The 18,600-nt window shown below is 49.3% G+C and overlaps 2 protein-coding genes across 2 annotated transcripts in view; one reads left to right on the top strand and one right to left on the bottom strand.

The window, feature by feature from the left end:
- The window catches only part of CCDC69 (coiled-coil domain containing 69), a 34,196-nt gene extending 30,703 nt beyond the window's left edge, over positions 1-3,493 (top strand). The window contains exon 9 of the mRNA XM_058720544.1: positions 341-3,493. Within this exon, the coding sequence (XP_058576527.1) occupies positions 341-518 (178 nt within the window). The 3' untranslated portion in view covers positions 519-3,493. The remainder of the gene's footprint in view (positions 1-340) is intronic.
- LOC131506688 (platelet-derived growth factor receptor-like protein) lies at positions 2,193-13,004 on the bottom strand. The gene is made up of 6 exons (XM_058720573.1): positions 12,866-13,004; positions 6,706-7,036; positions 5,783-5,934; positions 5,241-5,534; positions 4,648-4,787; positions 2,193-3,094 (listed from the first exon to the last, which is right to left on the bottom strand). Exons 1-6 carry the CDS (start codon positions 12,921-12,923, stop codon positions 2,879-2,881), a joined length of 1,191 nt encoding a protein of 396 aa, XP_058576556.1. The 5' UTR covers positions 12,924-13,004; the 3' UTR covers positions 2,193-2,878.
- Positions 13,005-18,600: the final 5,596 nt, after the last annotated feature.

Below are 18,600 nucleotides of genomic sequence, written 5' to 3'. Positions count from 1 at the left end.
ATAATTACTCGAAGAGCTGGGTCCTCCTATGATCAGTCCCATTGTACCCATGAGGACGCTGAAATTTGTCAAGAGTAAATAACTTGTCCAAGGTTACACAGCTAACTAGTGGGGCGGATCTGAACCCGGAGCTCTCTGCCTGGGAGGGCCGGGCTCCACTGTCAGCCAATCGAATGAATGGCCTCCTGCACACAGGCAGACGACAGGACGACAGGGCGGTGGGGGCCCTGGAGCGGGCTGGCGGCCCAGCCGAGGAAGGCCTCCCAGAGGAATGGGTTGGTCTGTGCGGCCGCTGTCGGGCTGCTTCCCCCTGGCGACGTCGGCCCATCTCCATCCACAGGCAGCTCTCGGAGGACCTGCTTCTCGCCCGCGAGGCCCTGGAGAAGGAGTGCCAGTTGCGGCGACAGCTCCAGCAGGAGAAGGAGGAGCTGCTGTACCGGGTCCTCGGGGCCGACGCCTCCCCCGCCTTCCCTCTGGCCTCTGTCACCCCCACCGAGGTCTCCTTCCTCTCCAGCTAGGACGCAGGGCCAGGACGCCTGTGGTCACAGCGCCCTCTTGAGGATTTACCAGAGAAGACAGCGGGGGCCTCTCGTTCCATGCCCAGGAGGGGCGGAGGGCAGGAGCGAGATGGGCAGCCAGGGTACGAGCCCAGGGAGCCCTGAGGGCTTGGGCCGTGCAGGATCACCCACCGGGCTTTGAGGCCCTAGAAGCACCTTCCCCTGAGTTGGCCCAGGAAACAAGCAAAGAGGAGTCCTTCCATCCCTCCCAGTTCTTTCCGTCCAAATCAGGGAAGTCCCGAGCTTTTCCCAGGGGCAGCCAGTGCCACTGAGGCCATCTGACGAAGAAGTGACAACCCACTGGTCCTGACTTGTCAGCTCCCCCCCTCCCCGAGATGTTCCCACCTCTGGTCGGGACCTCCCTCAGCCTCAGGTTACCTCTCCTCTAAAACAGCCAGGGGAACCCAGCGAATGATACTTGAGTGACTACAGTGCCCCATTCTAGGATGGTGCGAGGCTCAGACCAGGGGCTGGGGGACTGGAAAGGAAGTGGCCCACACCCTGGGAATCAACAGGGAAAGGCGGGCCGCTGGTAAGGGGGTCACTGGAGGCCCTTGGGGCTGGGGCTGGGTATGGTGTGGGGCAGGCAACTGCTCCCGGTCCCGAAGTCTTGCTCAGCTCAGGGGTTAAGCCAGAGCAACTCCTCAGCCTTCCTGGTCCCTCAGTCTCAGTGACACCCGGGTACACACAGAGCTGGGACCTCATCCCTATACCGACAAGGAAACCAAAGTGGGGAGTGGGGCCCCCAAAACAAGGACTAGGACCTCCTCTGTCATCCAGCTCTTCGTGTGTTGTGCTTGTTTTTCTCCCCAGGCTCTGAAAGGATCAGATGTGCGACTTAGTCTTTCTCCTCTGACCTCTACCTGCCCCACTCACTTCCGGTCCCTCTCTTACTCCTCCCTATCTTGACTCCTTCTACCACCCCTAATGCCAGGCGCCAGGACCCCGGAATGTGGCCCTCAGCTTCCCCATCCATGCAGAGGGGCAGCTAGAGTAACCAACCTCAGCATGCCTGTCCAGCCCAGACCGTCTGTGGGTTTACTGTTCTTCTCAGGAAGCTTCAGGTCATCTGGATGCCATCATGATAACCCCTCCCCTGCACAGAGCATTTTAACTCAGTGCTCTCAGCTACACTTTCCTCCTCTCATCTGCCTAAGATCCTTGAAGCCGGTTCTTATCCCTCTTCAGCAGCAGAGCAAACAGATCACAGGAGCCAGAGGGCCTTGCCTGAGATCCCTCAGCAATAGCCCCAGGCCCCAGGCCAGCAAGTAAGAAAAGACAATCCAGTAGAACGGAGGTTTCCTCCATCATCCTAGATCCCAGACTGCCTTCTTTATTCCCCTAGATATGGTCTGGTCTTTAGCCATGTGTAGTTCTGGGAGTTCAGATGCGACTGTTTCTCCATTTCTCCCCTAGTAGGGCTAGAGGAGTGCTGAGCTGTTTCTCCAGCCATAGGAAAACAAGTTATCTATCTGGGAGCCTTGGGAACAGCTCTGGAGAGAAGTGCACACATAGTTCTTCATGCAACTTTTCCCAAAGCTTGTCTGGGATACACTCATTCATTGCACATTAATAGGCATGACCAAGAAAAGAATCGATGGCCAAGTAATTTGAGAAACTCTAGATTCAGTCCAGTTAAACAGATCTGCAAAGTGCAGGACTTCTCAGAACCTTTAATATGGTAATGTGCACTACAAATTTCCAAGAAGGAAGCAGTGTCCAGCATTTTCTAAACTCCTGTGACCAATTTTCTACCCCAGCCTAAGCACTTCAGGCTGCAGAATGCACTTTAGAGAGCATGGTTTTAATTGAGAGGGGCCGGGCTGGAGAAGGGGCAGGTCATGGGGAGCAGGGTTTCCCTCAAGTAACCTATGGTGGATGCAAGGAGATAAACCGCGGTCATGGCCTCACACTGGGGCAGACAAGCCGTGGAAACAATGGTATTGTGTTTATCTGGCCCCAGTGTTTTCCTGGAACAGGGAGGAGGTAGCTCCTCTCTGAGGACCTTTGCCAGTGGCAGGAATCATTGAGGAGTATGGTCTGGGCTTGGGTGACTCATCAGTGACTCTGTACTCCCTCCTGGACTTCTGGTACCCCACTGGCCCTAGCTTTGCCCAGCCTTGGAGTGGGACCCGATGTTGGAGTGATGGCTGGCCATTAGAAGAGGTCATGGGTGGGCAGAGTCTCAGGGGTCAGTGCAAAGGCTCTTTCTGCTCTGCAGGGGACAACGGCTTGGCATAACAACACCAAGGTTCACACAGTTACCTACCCCTGTTTCTGCCCGCTGCTCCACACCAGGATGCCTGCAGCCAGGGACAGAGCTAGGAAGGGGCAGGGGACACATGAGAGCTTCTGGTTACACGGACGTGGGTGGTGGCAGTCCCCGTGCCCTGAAGGTTGGTAGCCCTGCAGGTGTAGATGCCAGAGTCCCCAGCCCGGGCCTCTTCCACATGCAGGGTACTCCCTGCCTCCTGCTGTACCTGGCCCTCTTGGCGAACGACACTGGCCCACTCGCTGACGTAGGGGGGTCGGCCCAGCTGCAGGGACAAAACATAACTGTCCATCAGCTACCCCAGGTGTCATCTCTGACTTAGGCACCAGCAGGCAAGTAAGAGGTACTGTGTCCCTTCAGGGAAAGGGACAGTGACTCGCCCAATGTCACACACATATATCGGAACACCTGAAAGGCCAGGCTCTTTGTGGGAAATGTGGGCTTCTCAAGTCCCTGGGGAGAAGCTGGGGTCTCCTCTCCTACTCAAGGAGATACAGGAAGTGACTTGGCTGGGAGCAGCACCCCGCGGTGTGGGTTTTGCGGCACTCTGGTTTTGTGGGGTTGTTAATGGGTGCTGCCTCCCCAGAGAAGGGGAGGTGGGGTTCTATTATGAAAATTGTTTGAGAAACACTGAGTCAAGTAAAATTAAACTGGGGAGACTCCGGCCACTGAGTCTGTCACATGTGCATGTGAGTTTTGAATCTCCGAGGCAGGTGATGGTTATTAGAGGCAGTGTTTTCCTAAAAGCACTTTTTTGGGAGGTTGGGGCTGGACTTTCTGGTATGCTACCATTCCAAGGAACATGTTTGGGGAAATGCTAGCACAGCGAAGCCATGTCTCCCAACCATGAGTGTGTTCTTTACCGCTTGCTGGGTCTCAGTTTCCATTTTTGACAAATGGGAGGATTATCCCCCATTCATTCCCTCCTAAGGCCTCTGGGGAGCTCACCTTCACCTTGTCTTTGCTGGGTCCAGCCCACCCTCCGAGGCTCATGTCAAATCCCACTCTTCCAGGAAGGCCTTTTAAGAATTCCTGAAGTTTTCAGTGCTGGTGGATCTGCTCTTTGACCCAGGTGCTCTCCAGATGTTTGCGGGCTGTGGGGCTAAGTTCTCTGAGAGGAAGGAACATCACTGTCACCTCTCCAACAACCCCTTAGGAAGGTCTGGCCCACGGCAGATGCCCAGGAGACAGTTGCTAATGCATTTTGTTCATCTCTTATTATACACACACTGGCCACAGGGACTGAGCACTTGCCTCGGCTCTGTTCTCATGAGATTTGGGCCAGTCTGGTCTCAACTCAAATGTCACCTCAGAGAAGACTCCTTGACTCTATCTTAAGGTGCTATCACATCCGTCCTGTCGTATCCTCAGGGTAGCACTTAGTATTCTCTTGATGACCGTGTTCATTTGCCACTGTAAGCTTGCAGACAGCAGAAGCCATATCTCTTTTCGCCTCATCCTTGTGGTCTCAGCACTTAGCACAGTGTCTGGCCTGTGGTGGGTGCTCCGTAATTGTTGGATAAATTAACAAAGGAACGAATTTTATACAGTAGCCTGAGAAGTAGCTCTGTTTAACAAATGAGGAAACTGTGGCCCAGGAAAGGGAAGTGACTTGCCCAAGGTCACGCAGAGAAGCAGTGTCAGGTTCCTCTGAATCTCAGTCAAGCAGTGGTTCCACTCTGTCATGATCGCTCCTGACCCTCCTCCTAATTCCTCACCCCCATGCTCCTGCCCAACACACCGTCAGCACGCACACACACACGCACACACACACACACACACGCACACACACACAGCCTCCTCTTACCCTCGGCTTACCTTCTGCCCTGGATATTCCCAGATAAAGTCCACAGCAATGTCTGGCTCACCCAGAGCCGTGCAGGTCACACTGAAGTTCTCTCCCAGTTGGACTGATGTTGCTGAAGCTTGGATGGTGGGTTTGGGGGAGGATGACGGGTCTGCCATGGAGAAGATGGGAGAGAAATGGGAACAAACATGTTGAACTGATCGTTGGAACCATTGAATGAAATGAATGGGTGGAATGAGTAAGGTCCCAGAGGGGAATGGTTGGGGTGCTTGAATTGACAGGGGATGGTAGATGATGGAACCGGTGATCTAATGGAGGATGGATGAATGGAATGGTTGGCTTGAGGGCAGATGGATGGATGGGATAGTGTGACATGATTGAGAATGAGTGGATGGACAGAAAGCCTGCACTGATGCAGTGTCAACCAATGGCTGGCTGACTGGCTGCCTGTCTGGACAAGATGGTTGACTACGTGGGGTGTTGTTGAATGCTGGTTGGTTGGTCAGCGTTCCGTGATCCACAGAACTCAAATCTGAAGTCCCTAAGAGGTATCTCTCCCCATATCCTCCCTCGCCCCACCCACCCCAGCCCTAGGCCCACGCACACTTGATGTAGATCAGCATGTACTTGGTAGAAATTTGTCTCAAGCCACCCAGGCTGGCCAAGCAGAAGAGGGCTCCAGCCAAGGAAGCTCGGGGCCGGTGGATGGTGAAGCCCTTCTTCACGTCAAAGGAGATGTCTATCCCATCCACTGGGACTTCCTCCGGGGGGAACTCCCGATGCAGTGTCACGTGGGCCAGAGGGTTGGTCACCTGGCAGGGAAGCAGGACTGGTTGATGGCTGTGCAACTGCACCACCTTATAATAATCCTCGGTGGGGACAAAGAGCTCCTCTGGGTCTGGGAAGGAAGGAGGAAGAGAGACGAATGAGCTTGGCACAGATTCGTTGTTTCCTGATGCTCTACCACCGCCCATGAACATGAGGTCTGTCTCGGGGACTTAAAATCCCTCTTTCCCTGCCCATTCCTGCCCTGGGGTGCTTTTTCCTCTCTGGTAAGGGCTTCTAAGACTGACAGCTGAAGACCAGCCTGCTAGCTCCAGCTTTGTCATTTTGACTGACGTTCTTGGAGACCTGACTCCGGGGCACCTGTGAAGAAGATGAAGGTCTTTCCCTGGCGGGCCTCGCCTTCTGCGCCCTCGCCATCCTGGCAGTGCTGAGCCCAGCAGCTGTATTCCCCCGTGTCCGCGCCCGTGGAGTTGACCAGCTGCAGCTGGCTGTGACGGCTGAAGTGCTTGATTCTGAAAGACAGGTGTGGGGCTGGGCCAGGGTGAGGCAGGCAGGAGACGGGGATGGCCTGGGACACCTAGCGAGCAGCATGGAGTCGTCTGAGAGTCCCCCTCCCCAGCTTTCATCACATGGCCCACCCAGTCTTCTCCCTTCCCCACTTAGGCTGTAAGGGTTTGCTGATTGCTCGCCTGTCTCTCTGGCCTCATGCACATCTTCTGATTGGTCCATCTACCCCTCACAGACCTTGTCCTTGCATCGCAAATGGCATCGCAAACGGCATCCCCCAAACTCCTTTGTTGTCCTTGGCTCCTTCCCTGTGTCTCGCTCTTCAGGCCAGTAAATGCCCTCTAAGCGACTCTACCCCCTAAAGGAGGCAGGGTTCCAGGAAATCTCACCCTAGGAGGCTGAATTGAGAAAAGGTGGACAAATCTCCTGAACCCTTTTATGTCCCAGCCTCTGCCTGATTTGCTTCTGGACCTGGGGTGAGCGATGCTGGTGGGGTCAACTCTGCCTTCATTTCTGCCTCCCCTATGACGGCATCCCTGACATAAGGGCATCTCAGCCCAACATTCCGGCACAGATAGGTCAGACAGCCTGTCCCCCGTACTACTGCCACCTTTCTCCCTGCAGGCACCATTTGCTGCCCCCAGAATTGACATCCCGGATTGTGGGAAGCCATGGCTCTCATTCTGTTAAACCGCTCCGCAACTGGTGGGTCTCGTGAGCCCATCTCACTGTTTCTTTCAGATGCCTGTAGTCAGAGGAGCTACTCCATTGCATACCTCAGGCGTTCCTTGCCCTCCTCTTCCAGGTATACAGGCACCCTCCAGTGGACCACCTTCCCCCGGCAGCGAAGCTCCAGGGGATCCCCAGCCCGCAGGCTAAGAGAGTCCCCCACCTTCTGGAAGCGGCCCCTCCCTAACACCAGCGTCAGAATGGAGGAGGCTGGGAGGCTTGGGGCTGCAGCCTCCATCTGCAGGGTCTTCTGGCTGAGGTCTGCTTCGGGTTTTTTCCCACCTGGGGCTCCTGGGGGCTTCACCTCTCCAGGGCTGGCTGCTTTGAAGCCTCTCTTTTTCTGAGCCTTGGGAGTTCTGCCATGCTCCTGGACTTCAGCTGTGGAGAGACAGGATGGGTTTGGGGTCACCAGCTTTCACTGTTCATCACAAATGGGGTCCTCTCCTCACCCCAGCAGTTGATAGAACCTCAGAGCTCTGTTACCCTTTATGCTTATTACTACTACAAAGGTAATCCTCACTCTATGATAAAATACAGACAAACCTGAGAAAAAGGGTTAAATTTGCCCCAAAACTTACCATCCAGAGATAACCACCATGAGTATTTAAAGCATATTTTTCCAATTTTCCATTTTTAATGCACATATTTTGAAGAAATGGTCAAAAAATAAAATGGAACAGGATAACACATATTTTTAATAACCTACATTTTCACTTAGTAATATGTTGTGATTATCATTCCATGTCAATAAACATGTATACTAAAATATTCCATTGCTTGGTATTTCATGGTAGGGATGTATGATGATTCATTTCTTCATTGCTGGGCATTTGGGGTTTTCTGCATTCTCAGCCAAAATAGTTCTGCAATAATCATCTTACACACCTTTGATTAGATTGCTTCCTTAGAATGAGTTCCTTCAAAATGGAACTGCGGGGGATGGGGGGGCCATGGAGAGGAACTCACACACTTTCTTATCTAAGTGGCCACCAATATTTCAAACCCTTCTAGAGCATGCTCCAAAAGAGGTCACTTAATCCGCACTTAGGTATGTCTACTGATGGGGAGCTGAGTAGTTAACATTATTAAATAATAAATAAATAAATGCAGTCTGGCATCTAAAAACAAAGATTCCCTAGGGAGTTATGTAGGCCACTCCAGAGCTACCATTGATGGTGCCTGCAGTGTTTTTGGGATCGTACCTGTCCCTGTCTATATATATATTTTTTATTTCATCCTCTTAATGACTGCAAAGTATTATTCTCATTTTACAGATGAGGACTTTGGGGCTCACAGAAGCTCACTTTCTCCCGGTACTGTGCCAAGGAGTGGGAGACCTGTAACTCTGACCCAGGTCAGTCTGGCTCCAGAACCCATGGTACCTTCACCGGCAGCATATCTTTTTAAAAAAAATTTTTTTTAATATGAAATTTATTGTCAAATTGGTTTCCATACAGCACCCAGTGCTCATCCCAACAGGTGCCCTCCTCAATGCCCATCACCCACTTTCCCCTCCCTCCCACTCCCCCTTAACATTTATTTATTATTGAGAGACAGAGAGAGACAGAGCATGAGCAGGGGAGGGGCAGAGAGAGGGGGAGACACAGAATCTGAAGCAGATTCCAGGCTCTGAGCTGTCAGCACAGAGTCCGACGTGGGGCGCGAACTCACGCACCACGAGACCATGACCTGAGCTGAAATCGAACGAACTCTTGACCGACTAAGCCACCCAGGCACCCCCGGCAGCATATCTTAGGGCTGAATGGCTGTCCCTGCTAAAAAGACCTTTCAGACCCACTATCTTCAGCTCTTACCACTGATCTAACTTTTCTTCCCTGTGGAAGAGGAAGCAGTCATGTCCTGTGCCTGCCTACTACCCCAGCGCCCAACTGTCTCTTCACACAGAGAGGGCTGTGCAATTCGTACCAAGTTCTGAGGCTCTTTACTCTCCGTCCTGATAGTTTCCAGACACAATCTCTCGTCGTGCCCACTGCTGTCACCACCCCGTCCAAATCCTGGTCAGACCTCATCTAGTCTGCTGATGTAGGAACCCAACCGGTCTTCTTGCTTCCAGTCTGACACACATCACACACCTCTTCTTAAACCATCATGGTCAGGGGCGCCTGGGCGGCTCAGCCGGGTAAGCGTCCAACTCTTGATTTCCACTCAGGTCATGATCCCACAGTTTGTGAGTTTGAGCCCCGCATCAGGCTCTGTGCTGACAGTTCAGAGTCTACTTACCCGCTCGTGCTCTCTCTCTCTCTTTCTCTCAAAATAAATAAATAAGCTTTTAAAAACTCCCACATGATGGGTTATTTCACCAGTTCCAAAAGCCTCAGGCTACCCCATCCATCATGGGGGAGCAGGGGACAGGGGCAAGCGGTGGATATAATGTTTGGACAGCAGCAACAGAGAAGATCCCAATGGAGTTTAGCGATTGTCTTTTTTTTTTTTTTTTTAAACATTTTTTTTTTTTTTTAATTTATTTTTGGGACAGAGAGAGACAGAGCATGAACGGGGGAGGGGCAGAGAGAGAGGGAGACACAGAATCGGAAACAGGCTCCAGGCTCCGAGCCCTCAGCCCAGAGCCTGACGCGGGGCTCGAACTCACGGACCGCAAGATCGTGACCTGGCTGAAGTCGGACGCTTAACCGACTGCGCCACCCAGGCGCCCCTGTCTTTTTTTTTTTTTTTTTTTTTTTTAATGGCCCCAAACCACCATCATCAACACACACAGGTACCAATGGGTAAAAACAAGACAAGATAAAGAAAGAAACCAAACCACCACCTTTAAACCTGAGTCCTCTGTTTTTCACAACTGTTAAGAAAAAACTACACATCTCTTGTGTGTGTGTCATTTACGCTCACACAACTACCACACTCACAAGACTTCTGACACCAGATTGGGGGAGGGGGTTTCCACACCAAGCAGTTCTCCGAGACACCATCTGGGTATTGCACGACTTAAGTCAGGTCTAACACTATTTGCCTGGAAAGAGCATCAGACCCCCCAGCTTAAGGTCCCCAAGACTGCCCTTTCCCCCACTTCGGATGCCAATCTCAAGTCCCAGGTTGTCACTCGTGCTTCTGACCGACCAGCTATAAGTCAGGGTGCCCTCGACCCCCTTGGGGGTTTGATAATTTGCTACAATGGTTCACAGAACTCAGGGAACACTTATGTTTACTGGTTTCTTATACAAGGGGATGACAAAGGGTAGAGATGAACATCCAGGTGGAAGGGGTCCGTAGGCCAAGGGGTGCGGGAGGAGGCGTGGAGCTTCCATGGCCCCTCCCAGCGCACCAGTCTCCCAGAGCCTCCACGTGTTCGGCAACCCGGAGGCTCTCCAAACCCCACCCTTTGGGGGTTTTTATGGAGGCTCCATCACAGAGGCACGATCCATCATCACCTCAGTTTCCAGACCCTCTCTCTCCCCCTTCTGGGGGATGCGAGGTGGCCCTTGAAAGTTCCAAGCTTCTATTCATGGCTAGATCTTTCTGGTGTCCAGCCCCCTCCCTGAAGCTCTCCAGGAGTCCACCGGCAGTCACCTCATTAGAACAAAAGCCACTCCTATCACCCAGATTTAGGAAGAGATTTAGGAACTCTGTGTCAGGAACCAGGGTCAAGGGCAAATATTAGAACAAAACATGTTCTTAGTGTTCTTACCACTTAGGAAATTGCAAAGGTTTTAGGAGCCCTGTGTCAGGAACTAGGGGCGGAGATCAATATATTTATTTTCTATTATTTCACAACGATGTAAAAGGTCTCCCTGGTGGGGACATCTATCCTGGGGGCCTTGCCTGGCCCTGGAGGGATAGAGTACTGCAATGGTTTGGGGAAGTTGTGCTAGTTTGGCAGTAGGTTTATTCTGAATTTCTTACACGGGAGAGCACTTAGTTCACAGACAATTTTTCCAAGTCACTGTCTGGTTTAATCCTTGCTATAGCCCAAAAAGTGTCCCCAGCAAGCATTATCATCCCCTTTTTACAGGTTGAGAAACTAAGCCTCAGAGAGAACAGCTAGGCTCAGTATATTAATGAGGTGACCTAGAACACTGCAGTCTGGCATCTAAAACAAAGATTCTCTAAGGAGTTATCTAGGCCACTCCAGACAAGGGGTGGGGAGCCTGGGTGAGTTCATAGAAGATGGACTTTAGAGCCAGAGGTTTAGAGCTAGGCTTTGAATCTTTGCTCTACTACAAGCTAGCTATGTGACCTTGGCCAAGTCATATAATTTCTCTGAGCCCCATTTTCTTCATTTAGGAAATGGGAACAAAAACACCGCCTTGCAGGACTGTTATCATATTAAATGAGATAATATATGTGAAACACTGAGTGCAGTGCCTGGCTTATAACAGAAGCTCAATAAATTGCTGTTGTCAAGAATAGTGTATCATTTCCTATTGTCCCTGTAACAAATTACCACAGACTTAGTAGTTTAAAACAGCACAAATTTAGGGGCACCTGGGTGGCCTCAGACTGGGTGGCCTCAGTTGGTTAAGCCTCAGACTTCAGCTCAGATCATGATCTCATGGTTTGTGAGTTCGAGCCCTGCATCAGGCGGTCTGCTGTCAGCACAGAACCCACTTCGGATCCTCTGTCTGTCTGTCTGTCTCTCTCCTCCTAGCCTGATCTCTCTCTCTCAAAAATAAATAAACATTTTTTAAAAAACCCATCAATTTATCTATCGTCTTACGATTCTGAAGGTCAGAAGTCTAAAGTGGGTCTCGCTGGCTAAAATCAAGGTGTCTGCAGGATGCAATCCTGCAGACTCTTAGAAAATCTGTTTCCTTGCCTTTTCTGGCTTCTAGAGGCTGCCCAGATTCCTTGGCTTATGGCCCCATTTATCCATCTTCAAAGCCAGCACTATTGGATGGAATCTTCCTCGAGCCAGCGTGGAAGGCCAGCAGCGTGGCCCTGCCTCTTCCTCTGAGCCCCTCCTGTACTTTCAAGGAGGCTTTTTTTTTTTAATTTTTTTTTTAATATTTATTTATTTTTGAGACAGAGAGAGACACACAGCATGAGCAGAGAAGGGGCAGAGAGAGAGGGGAGACACAGAATGTGAAGCAGGCTCCAGGCTCTGAGCTGTCAGCACAGAGCCCGACGCGGGGCTCGAACTCATGAACTGAGAGATCGAGACCTGAGCCGAAGTCGGACGCTTAACCGCTTAACCGACTGAGCCACCCAGGCGCCCCTTGGGATTACATTGGGCCACCTGAATGAATGCATAATCAGGACCACTTCCCTATGTTAAGGTCAATTGATTCGCAACCTTGATTCCATTTCCAGCCTTAAATGCCTCTTTGCCTTGTAAGGTTCTGGGGATAAGGACGGAGACATCTCCGGAGGCTGTTTTTCTGCCTACCACAAATAGTAAACTTTTTCAAATGCAAATGTAAAGCCAAGGCTTTCAAAGCCAGACTTCCATAGATAGAGTCCTTCCAGGAAGCAGAAGCAAGCCAATCAGAGGGCAGGATAAGAGAGGGTGTGGGGTACCTGCTGGTTCTCTGATCGCCCTCATTGATAGGCCTGTCGTTAGAGCAGCCGGCTGGAGGTATCTCTGGGTTCTGTGTCTGGCATCCTATTTGATCTGGATGATCTGGAGTTGAAATCCAACCATGGGCTGGGTTAGAGTGCCCCCCCCCCCCCCAGCTGGGGCTGTGCTGGCAGAATCAGGGCCCCAAAGGACCTCCGGGAGGGTGCTGCAAACACATCTTCCTCAGGAGAGGCTCCACCTCCCAGCATGAGCACCGCTGGGCTGTGGGGGAAGTGGCTCTCTGGGAGCCATCTAGACATCCTTAGCTTTGCAGCTTCTGGGTTTACCAAGCCAACAAGTCACCCAGGAAAAGTCGTGAAGATGTCAAGTCTCATCTCGGGACCTGGAGGGGATGACAACGATCTGAGCTGAAAAGTAGCGGGCACCCGGGAGCTGTGCAGATTGTTTCCCGTACCTTAGGTCATGTAATACACAGGGGTGTGGAAGGGGTTTGCAAGATCACGCAGTCCATCCTTGTCATTGTGCAGATGGGGGAGCTGAGCTCAGAGAGGAGACCCTGCCGAGGCGGCACAGACAGTCCAAGTAGGGGTTCCAGTGCTCACTGTCCCTGTCCCCACCATGCTGTGAACAGGGTACTCCTGGGAAAGGCAGAGACAAGGAGGGGGGTCTCAGGACCCCCGGGGAATAAAAAGATTCGAGATTGATGTCCATACCTGAAATGACACAGATGAGCAGGCACCAGGACAGCCAGCAGCAGGCTCGGGAGACCATTGTGCAGAGAACTAGAGCCAAGGTGATGTGGCACAGAGACTGCAGGAGAGGGACTGCTGGGGCTGTGTGAGCAGGGAAGTGGCCAGGGACGAGGGATGGGGGCGGCGGGGGGAGGCGGGGGCGGGGGGAGAAGGGAGGGGGACTGATTTCAATGGTAAATCAAAGTCCTGGCTTCTCTAGGACTCCAAACAAAATTCCTTTCTCTGGGTTCCCCCCGCCAAGGTGAATGGAGCTATTCAGAGCCCTGCTCAGGAAAAAAACAATTGTGCAGCCAGGAGGGGAGTGTCCTCAAGGGCAGACGGGGAGAGCTGGGAGGGGCCGCTGAAGGTCACAGAAGGGTCATGACAGGGCCTGAAGGACAGGACTACTTGAGGACACAGCAGGTGAGTGTGGCAAGGAGGGGGTGAGGCCTGAACCAGACCTAAAGCAGGGGCTGGCAGGACCAAAGCCGTGGGCTGCAGCCCACTTCTCCACAGCCCTGAGCAAAGAATGGCTTCACATTGAAAACAATATACATATGGAACCCTTCACGAGTCCCAGTTTCAAGTGTGCACACAGCCAAAGTAGGCACTTCTCATTTTTAAATGGCTGAAAATCCATATTTGGCGATACATGAAAATGATATAAAAGTCAAATTTCAGTGTCCGTGAATCAAGCAGCATTGGAAAACGGCCACACTCACTCCGGTACGTACTGTCTGAGGCTGCTTTTACACCACCACCCAGCTGTGTACAGAGACGCGTGACCCACAGAGCCCAAAATATTTACCGTCTGGCCCGTTGCAGAAAACGTTGGTCAACTCTTGCTCTAAAGGTTGGTATTTATAAAAAATAATTTTCTGGGGGCGTCTGGATGGCTTAGTCGGTTGTGCGTCCGACTTCAGCTCAGGTCATGATCTCACGGTCCGTGGGTTCGAGCCCCGCGTCAGGCTCTGTCTGTGCTGACAGCTCAGAGCCTGGAGCCTGTTTCAGATTCTGTGTCTCCCTCTCTCTCTGCCCCTCCCCGGCTCGCACTCTGCCTCTCTCTCTCTCTCTCTCAAAAATTAATAAACATTAAAAAAATAATTTTCTGAACTAAATAAAATGTAAATAAGATTCATTCTCAAAAAATATTCCACATGAAGCTTAAGTTCCCTTTGACCCTCCTTCCCACTCCCCCCCCCCCCCCCCCCCCCGCTTTCCTCAGGAGTTACTGCCTGGGTGTGTGTTCTAGATCTTTTTCTGCATTGACATAAGCATATGTGTATCCACAGGGAAACAAAGGATTGTTTTGTGAATTTGTTTTTCTGTAGATGGTTTTACACCGCAAATAGTTTTCTTAAACTTGCTTTTTTCTGAACTCAACAGTGTTCCGTGGCCCCCTATATGGACCTACCTTTATGCTTTTTAAAGCGCTACTTAATATTCTATGGCTTGGCTCTACTGTTTATTATTCCCTTAGGAGAGGACATGTAACCTGGTTCCATTTTTGCTATTGGAAACAATGCTACAAAGAGCAAGAACTAGCCCTTCAAGGCTCAAATAGCTACATTTCCTTGAAGAAAATGCTTGTTAAATGAAAGAATGGTGGGGCGCCTGGGTGGCTCAGTCGGTTGAGTGTCCGACTTCGGCTCAGGTCATGATCTCGCGGTCCGTGAGTTCGAGCCCTGTGTCGGGCTCTGTGCGACAGCTCAGAGCCTGGAGCCTATTTCGGATTCTGTGTCTCCCTCTCTCTGACCCTCCCCCGTTCATGCTTTGTCTCTCTCTGTCTCAAAAATAAATAAACGTTTAAAAAAAAAAAATGAAAGAATGGTATGCAATGCAGGCACATGACCGGATGTACTCTCACTCATCCATGTTTGTGACTAAGTAAACACCACCAGGCAAGTCCCTCCAAATGTAGCCGTAAGCCTCTTGCTGAAGTTTTGTGTACCTGCTAATTACTGGTTGGAAGCAGGTGGAAAGCCTCCTGGCTTCTGGTTGAAACAGGATTCCCCCTGTACAAACTCAATGGGCATTCTTGGAACATAGTGTGATGGGTGGGAAGCAGCAGAGAATGGAGAGCCCGGGCGCTTGGGGCCCCATTCTCACCTTGCCACTTGCTGTATGACCTTGATCAGCCTCTTCTCTTTGGGCCTCAGTTTCCCCATCCGTTTAAGGAAGGTGTTGGACACTTAGAGCTCTGGCCTTGCAGAGCCTTAACCTCCTCTTTTCAGTGACCGAGTCCTTCAAGGAGTGGAAGCGCTCTGAGAAGTGATGGTGTAGCTTCCAGCCACGTGGGCAGAGTACTCTCAAGGGAGGTGCTGGGAGCAGGGCAGGGCACCACCACTTTGAACCCAAGTTCTCACTGATTGTTCCCCAGGGGAGAGATCTCACAGAGTGTCCGTGCAGCCCAGCCCAAGGCCCTAGAGAACACTCATGGCGGACTGGAACCCAACATCCTGGGTTTGGACTGCTGGCTACCAGACGCTCTTGGAGCACCCCATTCCCCTCTGTTCCACAGCACTTAACACAGGTTGTTATTCATGGGAATTTGTGTGATTGCATCATGAATGTCTGGCTCCCACTCTGTAGGGCGTGAGCTCTGTGAAAGCTGGGACCGCTCAGCCCTTATTCCAGTCCCCTAGCACAGTGCCTGGTACTTTGTGGGCACTAGACAAACACCTGCTGAATGAATAAATGAGCTGCTCCAGCCTGGTTTCAGAAGCAGAGACAGCCTTCTCTTTAACCCAAGGGCCCAAAGGGGCAAATAAGGAGGAGTGGGGAGCAGAGGGGGCGCTGTGCAAACATGCCAGACAACATCACAGAAAGGTCATTCTCTTCCTGTGTGTCAGCCCACCGGTGGGCTGGGGATGGGAGGTGGGGAGATTCTGGAATAGTAGGCTTTGGGGAATTGGCACTCACAGAAGCTCTGAATTGCAGTATTTATTCATTCATTCATCTGTTTCATCCATCAAATATTTACTGAGAATCTACTTTAACAAGCAATGGAGACAGATATTAGCCAAAATCACACAAATAATGATCTAACCACCAGTTAGGACAGTGTTGTGATGGGAAAGTAGGATCCTAGGAGAGATAATGGGGAGGGGTGTATAAAGTGCACTGGAGGGGGTGCCTGGGTGGTTCAGTTGGCTGAACCTTGACTGTGCATCTGACTCTTGATTTTGGCTCAGGTCATGATCCCAGGGTGGTGGGATCGAGACCCGCTTAGGGTTCTGAGCTGAGCACGGAGCCTGCTTAAGATCATTGCACCATCTCTCCCTCTGTCCCTCCCCTGCTCGTGTTCTCTCTCTCTAAAATAAACAAATAAAAATAAATAAATAAATAAATAAATAAATAAATAAATAAATAAATAGAAAAGTGCTCTGGAGAAAGGATTAGGAAGGAATTTCTGAAGAAGTGCTATTTTAAGGAAAATCCACAAGAATAATGAGCTTCTATTAGTAGGCCTCCAGGCTTACAAGAAGAGCCTTCATTCCATGGAAATGGAATGTTTCAATAGAATTTCGAGTGAGTCACGGAATCATGGAATCCTAGAAAGAGAATCTCAGAGTCACAGAATCTTAACCTCACAGAATCCTGAAACAAATACTTACAGATTCTTCAACAGTAAATGGAACCTTAGAATTCAGTGTTAAAGACTCAGAATCTTCACATAGAAGAACAAAGGGAATCTTTTTTTTTTTCAATTTTTTTAATGTTTATTTCTTTTTGAGAGAGAGAGAGAGAGAGAGTATGAGCAGGAGAGAGGCAGAGAGAGAGAGAGAGGGAGGGAGACACAGAATCAGAAGCAGGATCCAGGCTCTGAGCTGTCAGCACAGAGCCCGACATGGGGCTCAAACCCACGAACCGTGAGATCATGACCTGAGCTGAAGTCACACGCTTATCCGACGGAGCCACCCAGGCACCCCAAGAACAAAGGGAATCTTAAGAGATAATTTACTTGCATCACCTTCTCTCTCCTATTGTACAGATAGTAACAGAACAAAACTAAAGAGTGCAGTCATAGAAGCCAGCCAGAACGCTCACTTCTTATTATTAATAGATTAGGACTCCATACATTTAGTAAATAATAATAATAATAATAATAATAATAATAATAGCAACAATGTTTACATTTACTCTCATTACTATGTGCTAATTGCTGCTAAGCGATTTATATCCAACACCAAACTTGTGAAGTATATATTTTATAGTATATACTATAAAATTTATATTATAAATATTATATTATTACCTTAATAGTTATATTATATTAATATTATATTATATTATATTATATTATATTATATTATATATATAGTATATATAGTATAATTGTTATATTATATTAATATAATATATCAATATTATATTAATAGTTTCTTAGTTACATTATAACTAAGAAAACAGAATCTCAGGGGGAATAAAAATGGTTAATGGTCACTCAGCTAGAATGCGGTAAGAACCCTAGGGCGTTTTTGCTTATTTGCGTTTTAATTTAAAGACTGTGCTCTAATGCACGGTACTACACAGCTTTTTTTCTAATTACAGCTGTTTTCAAGCCTCTTCCCAGTGACCCCAGCTTTCCTGTAACTTTGCCCTTAGGAGTAAAAGTACTCTCTTGGCTTGAGCTTGCTGTGGGGTGATAAACTTCCTGGAAGATCTGTAATACACTCTCATGTCAAAGAAGCCTTCTGAAGACCTAAATGTGCTGTTAAGCCTAAAAGAAGTGAGTTCGTTTATGGGATCCAAGCGACAGTATGACATTAGGAAACTTAGTTCCCGTCTGAGGTCAGGCACTAAATAGCTATGTTTTGGCAGCTAAGTGATGGAGCCTCCATAGGTCCCAGGTTCCACGCCTCTTAGAGGACCTTCTAGTGCCTGCCCTGCCTACCTCAACGGTGGAGAGATAATGCATGCAAACATGCTTTGTGACTTATGAAATAAATGTAAGGATCCTAAGGTTCAATGGTGTCTCTTCTACCTTGTGAGTGAGAGCGTGGTTGGATCTCTCTCAATGGAGGCCATTTGGAAAGATGAGGAGCCTCAAAAAATATTCATTACTCTTTTACCTGGAATTCAAGTTTTAGGAAACAATCTCGGAGCCATGCTGAAAAATTCAGAATCAACCTAAATGTCTGACAACAGGCGATTAGATAAATAACTTATACTATTACCATATAATGGAATTTGATATAGTTACTTTAAATGTTTTGAAGAATATTTAATCACATAAAATATTGTTCATAACAAATTAAGGTATATCAGAGATAAAATAATATTCACAGTAAGTTCCAGGTTTTAACAAATGAAAGTATACATGAGTGGCACATAAGTGATCCATAAATGTTGCTATTATTATTATTATTGCTGTTGATGTTGTTATGTAATAAAAGAATGATATTAATCATAGTGTTAATGTAGGCTGTCTTTGGATTATAGGATTATGGCTTTAAATTATTTTCATCTTTTGATGAACTATCTATCTTTTGATGAACTATCCATAATGAACGCCTAATATTTTTCCAAGAGAAACAATAAAAATCATGAGAAAAGTGATTCTGTGACTTTTAAGCCTATTTTTTGTTTGCACTCTATTTCTCTATCTCTCCACCCGCTAAGTGACCTCTGCCCCAAACTAAGTGTCCTTGCATCCCTGAGACCTATAGCCAAAAATAATCTGTTTTGTGCCAAGTGGTTAGAAAGTCCTTGTG

The sequence above is a fragment of the Neofelis nebulosa genome, chromosome 1 (genome assembly GCF_028018385.1).
Source record: "Neofelis nebulosa isolate mNeoNeb1 chromosome 1, mNeoNeb1.pri, whole genome shotgun sequence".
NCBI lineage: Eukaryota > Metazoa > Chordata > Mammalia > Carnivora > Felidae > Neofelis > Neofelis nebulosa.
This window is presented reverse-complemented; position numbering and strand designations above follow the sequence as displayed.

Coding starts and splice junctions, on each gene's coding strand:
- LOC131506688 (XM_058720573.1), bottom strand. CDS start 12,923: ATGGTCTCCCGAGCCTGCTGCTGGCTGTCCTGGTGCCTGCTCATCTGT. Junction 5,535..5,782: donor GACCTTCATCTTCTTCACAG/GTGCCCCGGAGT, acceptor CTTCCTTCCCAG/ACCCAGAGGAGCTCTTTGTC. Junction 3,095..4,647: donor GGGAATATCCAGGGCAGAAG/GTAAGCCGAGGG, acceptor TTGTCCCTGCAG/CTGGGCCGACCCCCCTACGT.